We start from the raw sequence: 15257 nt of genomic DNA, 5'->3' as shown, positions 1-15257 counted from the left end.
GTCTGTATATTTACCAATAACTATTACTATATGTAACAATGGTCAAGGTTTGTAACTTGCAGCCCCTACCCCGGGGACTGTGGGGGACTAAGTCATCCCAAAAGACATAATTATTAGATTTTTTTTTACTATAGTGAACAACATGGCTATCTCAAAATTTTGATCCATTGAATTTGGGAAAAATGAGCGTGGGAGGGGCCTAGGTGCCCTCCAATCTTTTGTCACTAAAAAAAGACACTAGAACTTTTAGTTTCCGTTAGAATGAGCCCACTTGTGACAGTCTAGGACCACTGAGTCGATACGAACATTTCTGGGAAAAAACAAACAAAAAACCAAAAAACAAATAAACACAGGGGGACTTTTAGGGGGGTTTTCTCATATTTTCTAAAATAAGGCAAATTGTTTCAGGCTCATAATTTTTAATGGGTAAAATTAACTTGATGAAACTAATATATTTAAAATCAGTATTATGCAATTCTTTTGGTATATCTATTTGTATCAAAATTGCTTTTTTTAGAGTTTCGGTTACTATTGAATCGGGTCGCTCTTTACCACATTTTGTTACCATGTTTGACACTGTCACTTCTGTTTCTGATAGTGCTAGCATTATTACGCCTAAGGGTATAACTGTGAAATTTTAAGGGAATATTGAGCTGGGAATGTTAAGCACTTAAGCAACAACAAATAAGCACAATTAACAGATTTATATAACAGTTTTGGTAAGATTTTTCCATTTTGTCTCTCTTATATAGAATCGAATTGAAAATTTCGAGCCAAATTTATTATCTATAGAGGAGGAGAATTCAAGATTAACTTGAACTATTTAAGGGGGGGGGGCAATTATTTTGTGATTGACTATATGTCACCTCATTTTCAAACATACTATAAGTTGTTTTTCTTTCATTTTAATGAAACCTAAAGGGTAAAATTCTTTGAATTTGCAAATTAATAATATGTAAAAAAAAAAGGGTCAAAATGTTGCCCATTTTCAAATGGTTTTGAACTAAAAGTTGTTACAGAGTAAAAGAGTATTCATGCTTTAATTTTGTAATCATTATATATGTTTGTAATCATTTTTTATGCACCAATTTGAATGTTTTCACGTCACTCTTTTAGCTTCTTGCATACAAAATACAGCTGGGTTTCAAAGTTGGACACAGTCAGCCATTTTCCGTTGTACGCAGCGTTATTCATATAGCCTGCGGTGTGATCATTGTACGTAGTGCGCCAGTTTTTGTAGCTTAAATCGGAACCATCAACCCAATTGGTTGAACTGTACAAGCAGCCAATCCAAGCATTTGCTCCATCTAATATTCCACTGACATATTTATTTTCGTCATCGGAATGAATAGAAACCAGATCAGCACCTTCGCTTCTACAAGTCGCGACAGCGTTCCCCCAATACATAGGTGTATTCTTTTTCACTCCATAGCAGTAACAAATTGTATTAAAGCAGGATTCATCATAGCCTTGAGGACACACACCGGGCTGTTCAGTAACTGTTGTACCTGATTGGGAAACTGTAGCTGTTGTTTCTGATTGTGAAACTATAGGTGTTGTTTCTGTAGTGGTTTTTTCTGGCTGTGAATCTGTGGTTGTTGTGCTTATTGGTTTCTTTTCACAAACGAGTGGCCTGTTTTCATCACAAGGGCTATCCTTCCATGCGAAATCCACTGCAACGTATTCCAGTTCTTCATCTCCAACATAATGAACACAGTTACCATCACCTGTGGAAGAGTTACTGGGAGGATTCCAGTTTTGTTCATTGTCGGTCAATTCACTCCCATCCGCCCAAAAAAAGCCAGTATCGTTTTTTTTTAGTCCGATCCAGGCACCATATTTAAACTGGTTTGGGTACACGAAAACGAACTTGTTTTTCAATTTTGAATTGACTATGGGAAGATATCCACCGTAACCGTTGCAAATTAGCTCAGCGGTTGAGTAACGAACACATTCTCCATCATAGAATTGAAGGCAGCTACAATCATTTAAAGTCTCACCAGTGCAGATGAGGTCATATTTATCGTCACAAGATAATCCAAATCTTAAGGAAGACTTCTTTTGATCTGAAATAAAACAAAGTTTAAATTCTATCGCTAAGAAATATTTGACTGTAATAAATTTGATCTGATAATTAGATCTTCTTATTTAGCATATGTCTTGCAATTCAGGCCTAGGAACAAATAACGTCCCTTAACATACGCTTAAACATGGATGGTCTTGAAGGTTAGTTTTCATTCACACTTCTTCCTGCAAATATACTTCTAATACTGCTTGAATATTTGATTCTGTTTTCAGAGTCACTTGCCTATTATCACTTTAATTAAATTTTTATTATTAGGACTTTCTATATAACAGTTTACTTATAGATTTACTCACTATGGATCCCTGCTGCCTGTAGGGCTTTTAGAAGCCTTATAGGCACACAAAGGAAGATTTGAAATAGAACTTCACTGGTAAGTTGTAGTAGCAATGAGGCGGCTTCACAGCCTCAGTAGAAAAAGCTTTTTTTTTTTTTTTTTTGTAAACAGCGACCCAATTTTCATTTTACTTTTTTGGACGGAGCTTGATTGATTTTATTAATCCCTTTCGCTTTAAATCTGATGAATTATATGCTTTTAGTCAAACCTCTCCGTAAATGATATAAAAAAAGCATATTATATTTACACTAGATCTTTGATTTTGAGGGGGTGGAGAAGGTTACGATCTTTTTTTCATAAAGTGCCATTAGCTCTAATTTAACTAGTCATTGGCTATTCGGGGCGAGGGGGCATAGACCAAATGTAAATTATTAGTCACTAGTAAATTTCCAGGATAAGGGCCGTTCATAAAATATGCTATTGTAAGGAAGAGTGTTGGTATATACATTTTGATTTGAAGGTTTTATCAAATTGGATCTTAGCATACAACAAATAAAAAAACAAGTTTTTTTTTAACTAAAAGTAAGAAAGGACATTAAAACTTAAAACAAACAGAAATTACTTCGTATATGAGAGTGGCTGCTTCCTCATCAACGCCCCGCTCTTTAGGCTAAAGTTTGACTCTTTCTCTCTACTCTTCTTTTTAAAACAGTAAAAAACTTTAGCGTAAAGAGCGGGGCTTTGATGAGGAAGCAGCCACTTTCACATACCAAGTAATTTCTGTTCGTTTTAAGTTTTAATGTCGCTCCTTACTGTCGGTTAAAAAAACTTGTTTTTTTTTATTTAATTTCTGAACGTTCTTGAATCAATGCATGTTTTGATTGTGGCTCTCCGCAGAGGAATAATTAAAACAAAATTTGCACTTCTATTTTTTTGGCTAAATGGCTTTCTCATTGTTTTGATCGAATGATTTTGACAAAAAAGGAGCGGGGCAGGAAGCCTAGTTGCCCTCCGATTTTTTGGTTACTTAAAAAGGCAACTAGAACATTTAGTTTTGTACGAATGTTTTTAGCTTACGTAACGAATATAAGCTATAAATTAGCTTACGTAACGAACTTTTGTGTTCTCATTTTTTTTATTGCATATATGAGGGTTCACCCCCTCGTCAGTACCTCGCTCTTTACATTAAAGCTTAAATTTTGTCCCAATTCATCAAGAATGACCCCTGAATGACAAAACCCGTAGAATAAATAGTTGAAATTATTAAGAATACTTTAGCATAAAGAGCGAGGTATTAGGAGGAGATGAGCCCCTCATATGCGTAATAATTTCTGTTCGTTTTAACTCTTAATGCTGCGCCTTACTTCCACTTGACAGAACTGTTTCGGATTTATTTTTTCTTTGTTTTCTTTTTAATAGTGCTAGAAAATCCTGCGCTCCCTTCATGGAAATTTTCTTCCCCCATGACAAATTCCTCGATGGAAAGTTTCCCCAACATATCCCCCTTTTCTCAACCCCTCCCCCAACCAAAAAATTCCCCCTGAAAACGTCTGTACACTTCCCAATAGCCATTTCTATATGTAAGCACTGGTCAAAGTTTGCAACTTGTAGCCCCTCCCACGGGGACTGTGGGGATGTAAGTTGTCCCCAAAGACATAGTTTCAAGCTGTTTTGACTACGCGGAACAAAATTGTTATCTCAGAATTTTGATCCGTTGACTTTGGGAAAATCATTAGCGTGGGAGGGGGCCTAGGTGCCCTCCAATATTTCGGTCACTTAAAAAGGGCACTAGAACTTTTCATTTCCGTTAGAATGAGCCCTTTCGCAAAATTCTAGGACTACTGGGTCGACACGATCACCTCTGGAAAAAAAAAAAAAACAACAAACAAATAGAGACACATCCGTGATCTGCCTTCTGGCAAAAAATACAAAATTCCACATTTTCGTAGATAGGAGTTTGAAACTTCTACCATAGGGTTTTCTGATACGCTGAATCTGATTGTGTGATTTTTGTTAATATTCTATGACTCTTAGGGGGTATTTCCCCCTGTTTTCTAAAATAAGGCAAATTTTCTCAGGCTCGTAACTTTTTATGGGTAAACCTAAACTTAATGAAACATATATTTAAAATCAGCGTTAAAATGCAATTCTTTTGATGTAGCTATTGGTATCAAAATTCCATTTTTTAGAGTTTCGGTTACTATTGAGCCGGGTCGCTCCTTACTACAGTTTGTTACCACGAACTGTTTGATAGTTATGTAAAAATGCATTACATCTTCGAAATCTACATTAAGATAAACGTTAAGGGTAGACTGAACGTAAAAAGTATTATTTTTGCAAGAAAAGGTGGACTTTATTCAACTGAATATGATTTGTCCTTCTAAATACTCATCCAGATGACACTTATTACTTCCAAATATTGGAGCATGAAAACAAGCATTAGCACAAGAAGTTTTTCAAAAGAATCCCTATTGAAGTTTGAATCCTACTAAAGGCAAAATAGTTACGCATCATTTGCCGATGTTTACCCCCATAGTACCACATCATTACCACATTTTTACTATTTCTTGGTCCCCATTAAGGTAGGTGATAGGGAGTTATATGAAGACTAATTTCCAACTTTCTTAAATGATCAAAATTAAATGTTTTTTAAACGATTTTGTTTTGTGTAAAACTAAAATTTTATTTCTCTTTAAGGAAAACTTTGAATGATGCACTCCTTCCCAAAAGAGAGCAAAGGCTTGCAATGAGGAGGCAACCACCTTTTCCCTACATAGCCATTATGTGATCCACTCATCTTCCATGACTAGTGGTGAAGTTGTGGAGCCTCCAAGACTTGTGGCACCTGCGCAAGGCGAAGATGGAGTTGTCAGGCTTTTCGCGTCTCTGGAGTCCCATGATAGATAAATTACTGTCCCATTGAGACCTTTAGCCTCCCCGAGCACAGGAAGAATGCATCGCCATGCAAAATGGAGTTGCTATTACTTGCGCAAGTAAAGTTATTGATTTTATTTCATAATACTTAATGTTTTAGCGGTAGAAAACTTAATGTTTTTCGGCATGGTGAATTAACTAAGATTTTGGGGACCTTTGTTCGCTATCTATGGAAGGAGGTCAGATAGTATTGCCCCATCCTACAAAATAGGTTTCTTCTCAGGTTAATAATGAGGAAAATAAAAGGGCCTTGTCGATAATTTTTATAGGCTTTAAGGTATCCATAGCTCCCTAAAGAAATGGACTTTTCATCATGCTTTAAAGATGAAAAACTAAGTTTTTATGCAAGATGAATTTGTCACTCTATTAGAACATCGATGTTAAAAGACTGACCTAAGGTTACAGACTATGAAAGACAGTCTCTTAGTTTGATGCTGCTGTTGGACCTCTCTGGCCCTCAAAGAAATGTATTTTTCACCAAAATGAAAATATTAAATTCTTTTAGCGATTAATAGTGTTTTCCTGTTAAAAAGAGGTCATGTCCCTGTCTCTAAGAAAGGAGGATTTGAATGGACCTTTGGTCCACAGATTAATATTGTGTTGTATTTTGTTGTATCTAATGATGATTTTTTCAGCCAAATATAAATTCTTTTTCAGGATGAAATCTAAAGGGTTTCAGTGGGCTGATAAGCTCTTATTTTTTTTAGGTTTACATAACAACACTATCATCATCTTAAGAGGGCCCACATCGAGAACATATTGTAGCCACCGAGCCAATTTTACGACAATCCATGTACGGACCTCATGGAAAATTAAAATGAGGGGGATGTTAGTGTGGGAGTAAGCCCAATTAATATAGCTTCCCCAAACTTTCATTTAGACGTCTTTATAAGGGATCTGGGCCTCAATGCGGAATTTTTAAGACTCTCTTTAAGACCAAATATCACCTAGCATGGTCAAGAGGGTACTAAGAAAACAAGTGCACATCCCTCACAGTGAGAGTGATGTGGGGGAATCAGGACAAAGTGGTGCTAGCTCACTCTCTATTCTACCATATTCTTATGTAGCTGATACCACCTTGCGCAATATTTATGTCTTTAGAACGGAGTTTGGAGACCCTTTTAATGCTCTTACAATTGGTAGTATTCATACGGATTCAATAGACATTGCACACTCCTATGTAGACAGGATTCGGGCCCTCCTTGTAAAACAGAACAGGGATGCAGGAGGTAGGGATAGCGTAAAAGAGCCCGTGTCACAAAAACATTTATATTAAGTATAATTTAGGATGAAATGTACTTGCATGACCTGCAACGGGAGAAGCAGACGCTTCACCCTGACCTGCATAATTTTGAGGGTTTTTTTTTCTGACTAGGTAGGCAGTATTTTTAGTAGGGTGAAAAATCAAAATGAAAGCTGGATCATTTAAATACTATCATTTGTCGAAAATTTAGATTTAAATGTGTGTAAATTTAATTTTTTTTAAAGGTGAGAGGAATGAATTGCAAAAATAAAATGCTTATTTAAAGGTCTATAGATGTGTACAGCTCTTCACTTTTGACACGGGCTTAGAGTGCTTCAAATATGCAGTCCTTATCGCGGGCCATAATACCACGGTAAAGACGATCATTTAAAGATTGGTGTTAAAGTTTTACAATACGATACAGAATATAAAGAGGTTGAACAAAGATAAAAATGGGTGATATATTCAGTGAGTGCTTCTTCCATTGAATCATTGAGACACTGAGTAAGGCTTCTTTACGATTCTACCAGTGAACCTAACGCAACTGGAGATTTTTTCCTATTCCTCACATTAGCCAGGTTATAAGTGAGGGTTAAGGGAACAAAGATAGGACTTGATACCATTGTCTAATGTGTCTGTCTAGATTTCGTACATAATTAAAATTAAAAAACCACTTGAGGCACTGTAGGTGGAATGAGTACCAATCTGTGGAGACGGGTCCTGGTGACAATGTCATTTTACGTTTTAAGAATTTCCAAAATTCACTCCTGTTGAGCGACAAAGTGGCGTTGGACATAAAAGTGCAAAGAAAAGATGTGTAAAATTCATCAGCTACGGATACACTGATTGAATCAGCCAATAAGTCAATTTCCTGGCTTTGTAATATAAACTATCAAATGACTCTATCCCCAATGGACGAGCTGGTAATTAAAAATAAAGAAATGTGTTTAAGTTGGCAAATTTGTTGAGGGTATTGGTAAAACGTCAGTCCGCAAAAATAATCATTTAAGCAATCAAATTTTATTGGGAGGGAGTAACTTTTGTGGACTGGTGCATAAATATTGAAATTTAAATGCTATGCAACCGCATTTTCTACTAGTTTACATGCACAACTCCAACTATGATTTGAAATTCATATTACTGGCTTTGGCATGTTTGCAGAGAGGAAAAGTTGTAAATGGTTTGTGGATAGATAAGTATTTGTCATGTAATATCATACCCGTATCGACTGAGAAGCTACTGCTCTTAGAATTTTAATGGATTACAGTTGAAAATAGAAATATGTACTTGAATAAAAAGCGTTTTTTAGATTCTCATAGATTCTTAGCCAATTCTATAAACCAATTGATTCAAGTGCAAATAATTGACGATTTTAATTGTCTCCTCCTCCTTAAACAGTGCTTTTCACGTGATGAAATGTATGAATTGTTAACAAGCATGGGCATATACCAGCATCAGTACTACAGCTCCGCCTCGAGGCTATATAAGAGAAAATTGCCATCCATCAAAGACTATGTGGATCACCTCATGATCGTCAATGTATTACTGCCAACTACGAAATTGCTGATAAATTTGGGTCAAGGGAGGATGTAAAAACGGTGGGGATTATGGTTAAATATACCAGACAAGTGGTTTATTGATATCGTTGGATGTTGTCTGTAAAAATACGGATAGTACTTACGAGGAATTTTTGTTAGATTTTGGTTATTATTTTTTAACTCCTCATCTGGTGATGGATTTAATTCTTAATTAAATAAAAAAGAACAAGTTTTTTAAATGAGAGTAAGGAGCGACATTAAAACTTAAAACGAACAGAAATTACTCCGTATATGAAAGGGGCTTTCCCTTCTCAACGCCCCGCTCTTTACGCTAAAGTTTGACTCTTTCTCTTAACTCTTCATTTTAAAACAGTAAAAAAAACCTCATGAGGGTAAGCGTGAGCCCCTCATATGGGTAATAATTTCTGTTCGTTTTAAGTTTTAATGCTGCTGCTTACTTCCAGCTGAAAAAAAAATTTTCATTGTTTTTTTTTTAAGTAATGCTAGTAAATCCTGCGCTCCCTTCATGGAAATTTTCTTCCCCCATGAAAAATTCCTCGATGAAAAGTTCCCCCAGCATATCTCCCTCTTCTAAACCCCTGCCTCCAACCAAAAAATCCTCCTGAAAACGCCTGTACACTTTCCAATAACCATTACTGTATGCAAGCACTGGTCAAAGTTTTGAACTTGTAACCCCTGCGCTCCCTTCATGGAAATTTTCTTCCCCCATGAAAAATTCCTCGATGAAAAGTTCCCCCAGCATATCTCCCTCTTCTCAACCCCTGCCTCCCACCAAAAAATCCTCCTGAAAATGCCTCTACACTTTCCAATAACCATTACTGTATGTAAGCACTGGTCAAAGTTTTGAACTTGTAACCCCTCCCACGAGGACTGTGGGGGAGTAAGTCGTCCCCAAAGACATAGTTATAAGGTTTTTCGACTACTCTGAATAAAAGGGCTATCTCAGAATTTTGATCCGTTGACTTTGGGAAAATAATTAGCGTGGGAGGGGGCCTAGATGCCCACCATTTTTTTTTGTCACTTAAAAAGGGCACTAGAACTTTTCATTTCGGTTAGAATTAGCCCTTTCGAAACATTCTAGGACAACTGGGTCGATACGATCACCCCTGGGCAAGAAAACCCAAAAAAACAAAAAAACAAACAAACAAATAAACACGCATCGGTGATCTGCCTTCTGTCAAAAAATATAAAATTTCACATTTTTGTAGATAGGAGCTTGAAACTTCTACAGTAGGGCTCTCTAATACGCTGAATCTGATGGTGTGATTTTCGTTAAGATTCTATGACTTTTTGGGGGTGTTTCCCCCTATTTTCTAAAATAACGCAAATTTTATCAGGCTCGTAAATTTTGATGGGTAAGACTAAACTTGATGAAACTTATATATTTAAAATCAGCATTAAAATGCGATTATTTTGGTACTATTGGATGTAGTATCTTTTGGATGTAGCTATTGGTACCAAAATTCCATTTTTTAGACTTTTGGTTACTATTTAGATGGGTCGCTCCGTATTACAGTTCGTTACCACGAACTGTTTGAAATCAGCAAAGAGAAATTAGTTCTGAATACCAACGTGGATCAGCAGTTATTTGTAGAGAGGTAAATGAGGGTTGGATATGTTTTTCACGGAAATGGTATCCTGAAAACCGATTTCACTTGATAACACACTGGTGAAAAGTCGAATGCAGTTTTTCTGGATATAAATTCTCTTTATCTATCGGCAAGTTTCTCGCTATTGTTTGCCATGTGGGGATTACAAACGGATGGACAATTCTTGTGATCCAACTTTCCCTGATATTGCTATTGCTACGGATAATGGACCACAAGGATCGTCTTTTGAAATTGAGGTTGAAGTGCAAGTGAAACATAATGACTTGGTAAAGGATTTTGTCTTCTCGTGCTTAAGTAGACCGGTGTTTAGAGACTCATTAAGTCCATATAATATTTCTTTGGCTGAGATGGGGATATTCAATGGATAACTTTAAAGCAAAATTTCTTGCTGAGGTTGATCCGGAAGGGAATATTGTTGTGGATCACGTTCTATTGCAGTGGATGCTGGTCAAACAGTTTCGAGGACACTAGGATTCATAGAGCCCTCCATTTCAATTATAAGCCAAATATGAAGATTTTTATCGACACCTTTAATATAAACACTCTGAGACAAAAAATTTAGATTGAAATAGTAATGTTGAAGCTCATTTTAAGTTCAGCCTTCCGTAAGATGTGTGAGCGTCTGCGCCAAGGAAGTCGTTGTGAAGATGTAATCGACCCAAGATAATATGCCCGAATTATTTCTGATCCTTATTTCACATCATTGACGATCTCAGACTCAAACATGGTCCTTTTACATAAAAAAAGATATGTAGTTTCACATTAAAATAATGCTTCTGGTAGCGCAGTTTTAGAAATCTCCAGGAAACTCATGCTGGATTCTTCTTACGACGTGTGTAAGCTTTACTGTCTGTGGGCTGGACAGTTTTACGTTTATTATAGAGACACAGATTTACTCCTAAGAACAGAAAATCTATTGGACAATTTTGAAAATGGTGAGCACAATAGGTCTCGAATGAATTACACCAACTGAGATGATTCTTTTCATCCGCAGCTAGTGAAGCACCAGGTCCGAAATAACCTGTTATCTCTAAAATCAGAGTTGATATCCAATGAAGCAGTTGCAGGTTCGAAGGTGTACTATTTGCACATTGAGAAGTTGAGAATACCAAAACAGTCTGCAAAGGGGTGCCTTCAAACTATATAATGGAAAATTTCGACATGAGTTTTATAGAAACCTTCTAGAAAACGATTTAATTACAAAAGCAGAGGACATGGTCATTCGCTCTTTAAAATATAAAACTTATAGTTGGAGTTGAGAAAAATGCCATGTTAGCCATATCGGAGAAAAATCTGTGTATGCGCAGACGGTGTCAGAGTACTACCAAATGGACGCTACCTTACTTCAGTTTGAGACATTTGTGGAGAGTAAACATAGCGTCTCTATGTAAATAAAGTTAAATAAGTGGTGGGAGGAGGGTCCTCTTTTCTATCCAAACAATTTCTATCAGTCTCCAGCTCAGCAGTCTGTTTTAATAGTGTATTTATTTTTTTGTGCAGGGTGGAGTCGTTGTACTTTAACAGGTGTTTAATATTCTAATATTATTTTACCCTTCAATGCAATTAGCAGCGCTTGCTCCGGCTTTGTCACTTCCGCCGTGGCCCACTGTCTTCCAGTCACCCCACCTTCGACGGGAGGCAAATTCAAATGCTTTTTTTTTTGAGTGCTTAATATATTTGCCTATGTAAATATATTAAAATGATTTTAATATATTTTAATTTTCAGGTGTTTTCTTAAATATATTTTAAAAAATTATATTTTTTTTTATTTATATACAAAGAAAAAATACATTTTATTCTTTATCTTTGTAGTATTTATTCAAGAGATTGACGTTAGGTTCGAGGTGTTGTATTTTGAAAGCGAGAAGAAATAGGAATCAGTTTAAAACTCCATTCAGATACTTTTTTGTAGACCTTCAATGTTTGACAAAACAACATTTTTACCGAAAATAATTCAAGATTTTGATAAAATATTTTTATACAATCTGAAAAATAGCCTTTATTGCTTTAGTGTATGGCAAGCGTCCTATGATAAAATAAAGACTATGAAATTCTTACGGGGACTTGATGTGCTTAATATTTTTGAACCGAACTCATGGTTGATTATTAATGATTTAGGTGAATCCATTGAAGAATGGCCACAGAAGATGTTACTGCAATCTCTTCCATCAGAGCAAACACATTAGACACTTGCATTGAATTGTATTTGCTTTATAATCTATATTGCTGCTCATGATTCAAGTTCTCTCTTAACTTTAAACAAACAAATATACCCGATGAACCAAAATTTGTATTCTTGACATACAACCAGCCTACAAATATACTCTAGGGTTACATACTATTGGTTCACAATCAAAATAAATCCGAGGATTTACGGTTAGTCACGAATATTTTGACAATAAAGTTACCGTATATCCACCCAAGAACAGTAAAAAAGGTCATTAGTTGTCATCGTGCCACTAAAGAAACTACATGAAAACAATCATTTATTTTCAGTCTTAGTTAGTTCAAAACCGTAGCTTAGGAAGGCTATAGACAGACAAATCAATGACTATGAAGTCATTAATCTCCTATCTGAGCTCGACTGCAATTTTGCTAACGGTATTGTTCAACTGCCAGAAGTAATTAAATGGCACAAAAAGCAGAACCATTCACTTGTAATCGCTATAGCCTTTAAAAATAAGGGGAGACATTTAAAAAGAAATGGCTTGTTCAAGAAGGTGGTAGTTTCTTTTCATCGTTAGGGCCAATAATTGCGGGACTTGTAAACACTATTCTCTAAAAAAAACTAATTTCTAGAAACCTTACAAATTGACGCCAATGTAACTTTTTCTCTCACCGAAAGAGCAGTTTGAAAATAATCTTGATAAATTTTATAAAAATGAAGCAAATGCCGACGATGAAAAATTAATTTTTCTTCAAAATAACCTTTGACGTCTCGATAAGCATAAATACTTCCATGAAAGGCCGCTCAAAGTGGATGTCATTGGTCAACCTCAGAGTTAAGAGAGTTCAGTACCACCACTACCGCAAAAACAGGAAGAAGATTTGTCTTTGACTTTGTAAATGTTGTAGACCTAATACCTCATTCGTAGCGTAAGTAAAGTAAAAGAATATTGACCTATCTAGCTAAAATTGAACATGCACAAATGGATGACAAAAAAAGTAAGGCTATAATCCATGAAAAGACAATTTGTAACTGAAGGATTCAGTTGCAAATTGGAAAAAAACTTGAATAATTTGATAGTCATTTGAATAAATTTTATAAGTCATCAAACTTTCCAAAAAGCCTTATGGGGAATTAACGTGTTTTAAATGGATCAATAGAGTACGGAGGAATATCATAGGATGTTTTTAAATAATTTTCAGAAAATAACAGCCCGCCAATTAGGGGTAATTATTTAAAAGGTAGGAAACGAAGGCGTCTTAATATCATCACAACACCTATTAATATGCAAACTGGTAGCCGACACATCAAACCACGTTTTTGTTCAAAAGTACTCGAGTACAGTGAACTTTGATAAATCTGTAATTTTAACCATTTCTTTTTTTAAAATCTACGCCAGTTTTTAATCCACCTATTACCAACGCCAGTCACGTGACCGAAATTAAACTGCTCTGCGTTCATATCACTTCAGATTTGAAATGGAACAAAAATATTGATGGCATGTTAAAAAAAGCTAATTTGGCCATCAGATCTCTGAAGTTATTGGCTCGCCATGGAATCCCTGCACCACACTTCCTATGCATATATTTCTCTTTTTATTCGTTCCACACTTGAATATTGTTGCCCTGTATGGCATTTTGGGCTGACTAGGGAACAGTCAGGCCGGGTTGAGAGGGTGCAATACAGTGCCCTCCTAGTTATCCTAAAAATCCCAAAAGTACCGTACATATCCCTCCTTAGTCAGTTTCAACTTCAAACCCTTCAATCTCGTCGTTTAAAAGTCGCCCTATTTTTTGGCAATAAAATCCTGTCCAGCCCTATACACCGAAATATCCTCCCGCCCCAACATCAAACTGCACGGGTAAGGCCACTCAGGGCTGTTGCAGAGCCTGTACCGAAACTTAAACCTGTGACTGTGTCACATGCTCGTTATGAACTTAGTTTTGTGCCCTCGTTTGTTAAGTTGTTTAATGCTGGGTCGACTTTTTAATCCGCATTATTGTTGTTAATTGTATATATTATAATTTTGTGTATACTTTTCGACTGTGTGTATGTGACAACTATTGTTTTTAATTGTTCTTAATTGTTTTTAATTGTTTTTAAAAGTTCTCTTTTGGTATTTGACCAGTCAACAACTAATTGAATTTAAGCCGGATTAACTCTGTACCTGTTTGGAATAAATAACGAGTGAAATACTTTTGAACTTGAAATTGAAACTTGTTAGATAAATTTATAAACTTGTATATGATCACGGCTTAAGGATTATTTATGCATTGTGGCTGTGAGTTAGTATTCAGCACTACTATCATCTGAGTCGTGCATTGAAATATTCGGATTACTTGCAAATCACTGGATTATTTGCCCCACTCAAACATAAGTTATTATTTATTCTCATTGCATTCATTTAGCCAGTGTGGATCATTTCATAATTGTACTTATTGAGAACTCAGCACATTCTGGATGAGGGGTTGGGCCATCAGTCTATCGTGAAATACGCTAGTGATTTTTTCCCGTATGAAGATATTCTTGGCGCTAAGAAACTTTTATAGAGCAATTGCTTCCCAGATGAGCCTATACCTCGTGGTTTGGAACCCAGAGCTAAAAATAGTTCATTGTCAGACATCATCGTTACTCTTTCTCGCTGCTCTGCAGAAAATATTGATATTCAAGAGTTCGTGATCAAATCACCCTCTGAAGTCCCTGGCATTCCAGCGTCAGCTTATTCTATCCTTACCTCCAAAGTCAACCAGTTGCTTGATCAGTTAAAATCGCTTGCTCACCTCAATAGTCCAACAACGTCTATAAATAGTTCTTTGGTCTCAGATAGTAAGGGTACCATTCGCAAACCCTCGTACGCTGTCGTTCTTAAATATCCACCTCCAGAACTAAGAGACTCCGTTTCTCGCAAGGGAAAGCTTGATTCTTTCGCCGGACATAACGGAATTTTGTCGGTAAAGTCCGATCCGGTAAAGGAAAGATGGGTTGTTGTTACGTGGGATAAAGTTTCCACTAAATGTCTTGCTGCATCTGCTGTTGCGAGCTATCCAAATATTCTTGATAAAGTGATTGATCGCAAACCTCTTGGAGTAATTAGGGGACATCTCGATAGTGTTTCTAGCAGTATGCTAATCTCCGTTATTCCTAGTCTTGTTGAGGCCAGCCAGATTGGTTCTTCTCATACATTCCGTTTAGAGTTCCTCGATTCCGCTGCACTAAAATTGCCATTGCTACAGGTCTGCGCTTGGGTTATGAGTCTTTTAAAATATCGGAATACAAAGAATTACCCAGACGGTGTCTTAGATGCCAAAGTATCCATCATTCTATATCTCACTGCCCATGTGCCCCGAATGAGATGAAGTGCTCTAAATGTTCTGGATGTCATCC

The 15257-nt window shown here is 36.3% G+C and overlaps 1 protein-coding gene across 1 annotated transcript; it reads right to left on the bottom strand.

Annotated features, from left to right (window-relative positions):
• Positions 1–1104: 1104 nt before the first annotated feature.
• On the bottom strand, positions 1105–6087 carry LOC136042910 (lymphocyte antigen 75-like). Its single transcript, XM_065727835.1, has 2 exons — positions 6042–6087; positions 1105–2066 (listed from the first exon to the last, which is right to left on the bottom strand). Exons 1-2 carry the CDS (start codon positions 6085–6087, stop codon positions 1105–1107), a joined length of 1008 nt encoding a protein of 335 aa, XP_065583907.1.
• Positions 6088–15257: the final 9170 nt, after the last annotated feature.

Source organism: Artemia franciscana, unplaced genomic scaffold, assembly GCF_032884065.1.
Source record: "Artemia franciscana unplaced genomic scaffold, ASM3288406v1 Scaffold_2440, whole genome shotgun sequence".
In the NCBI taxonomy this organism is placed as follows: domain Eukaryota; kingdom Metazoa; phylum Arthropoda; class Branchiopoda; order Anostraca; family Artemiidae; genus Artemia; species Artemia franciscana.
Note: the sequence above shows the minus strand (reverse complement) of the source record. Positions and strands in the feature narration are given on the sequence as shown.

What these genes read in the sequence shown, in the direction of transcription:
- LOC136042910 (XM_065727835.1), bottom strand. Translation starts at nt 6,087, where the DNA reads ATGGATTGTCGTAAAATTGGCTCGGTGGCTACAATATGTTCTCGAT. An exon ending in GGCTACAATATGTTCTCGAT is followed by an intron (nt 2,067 to 6,041) that starts GTGGGCCCTCTT and finishes GTTTTATTTCAG; the next exon opens with ATCAAAAGAAGTCTTCCTTA.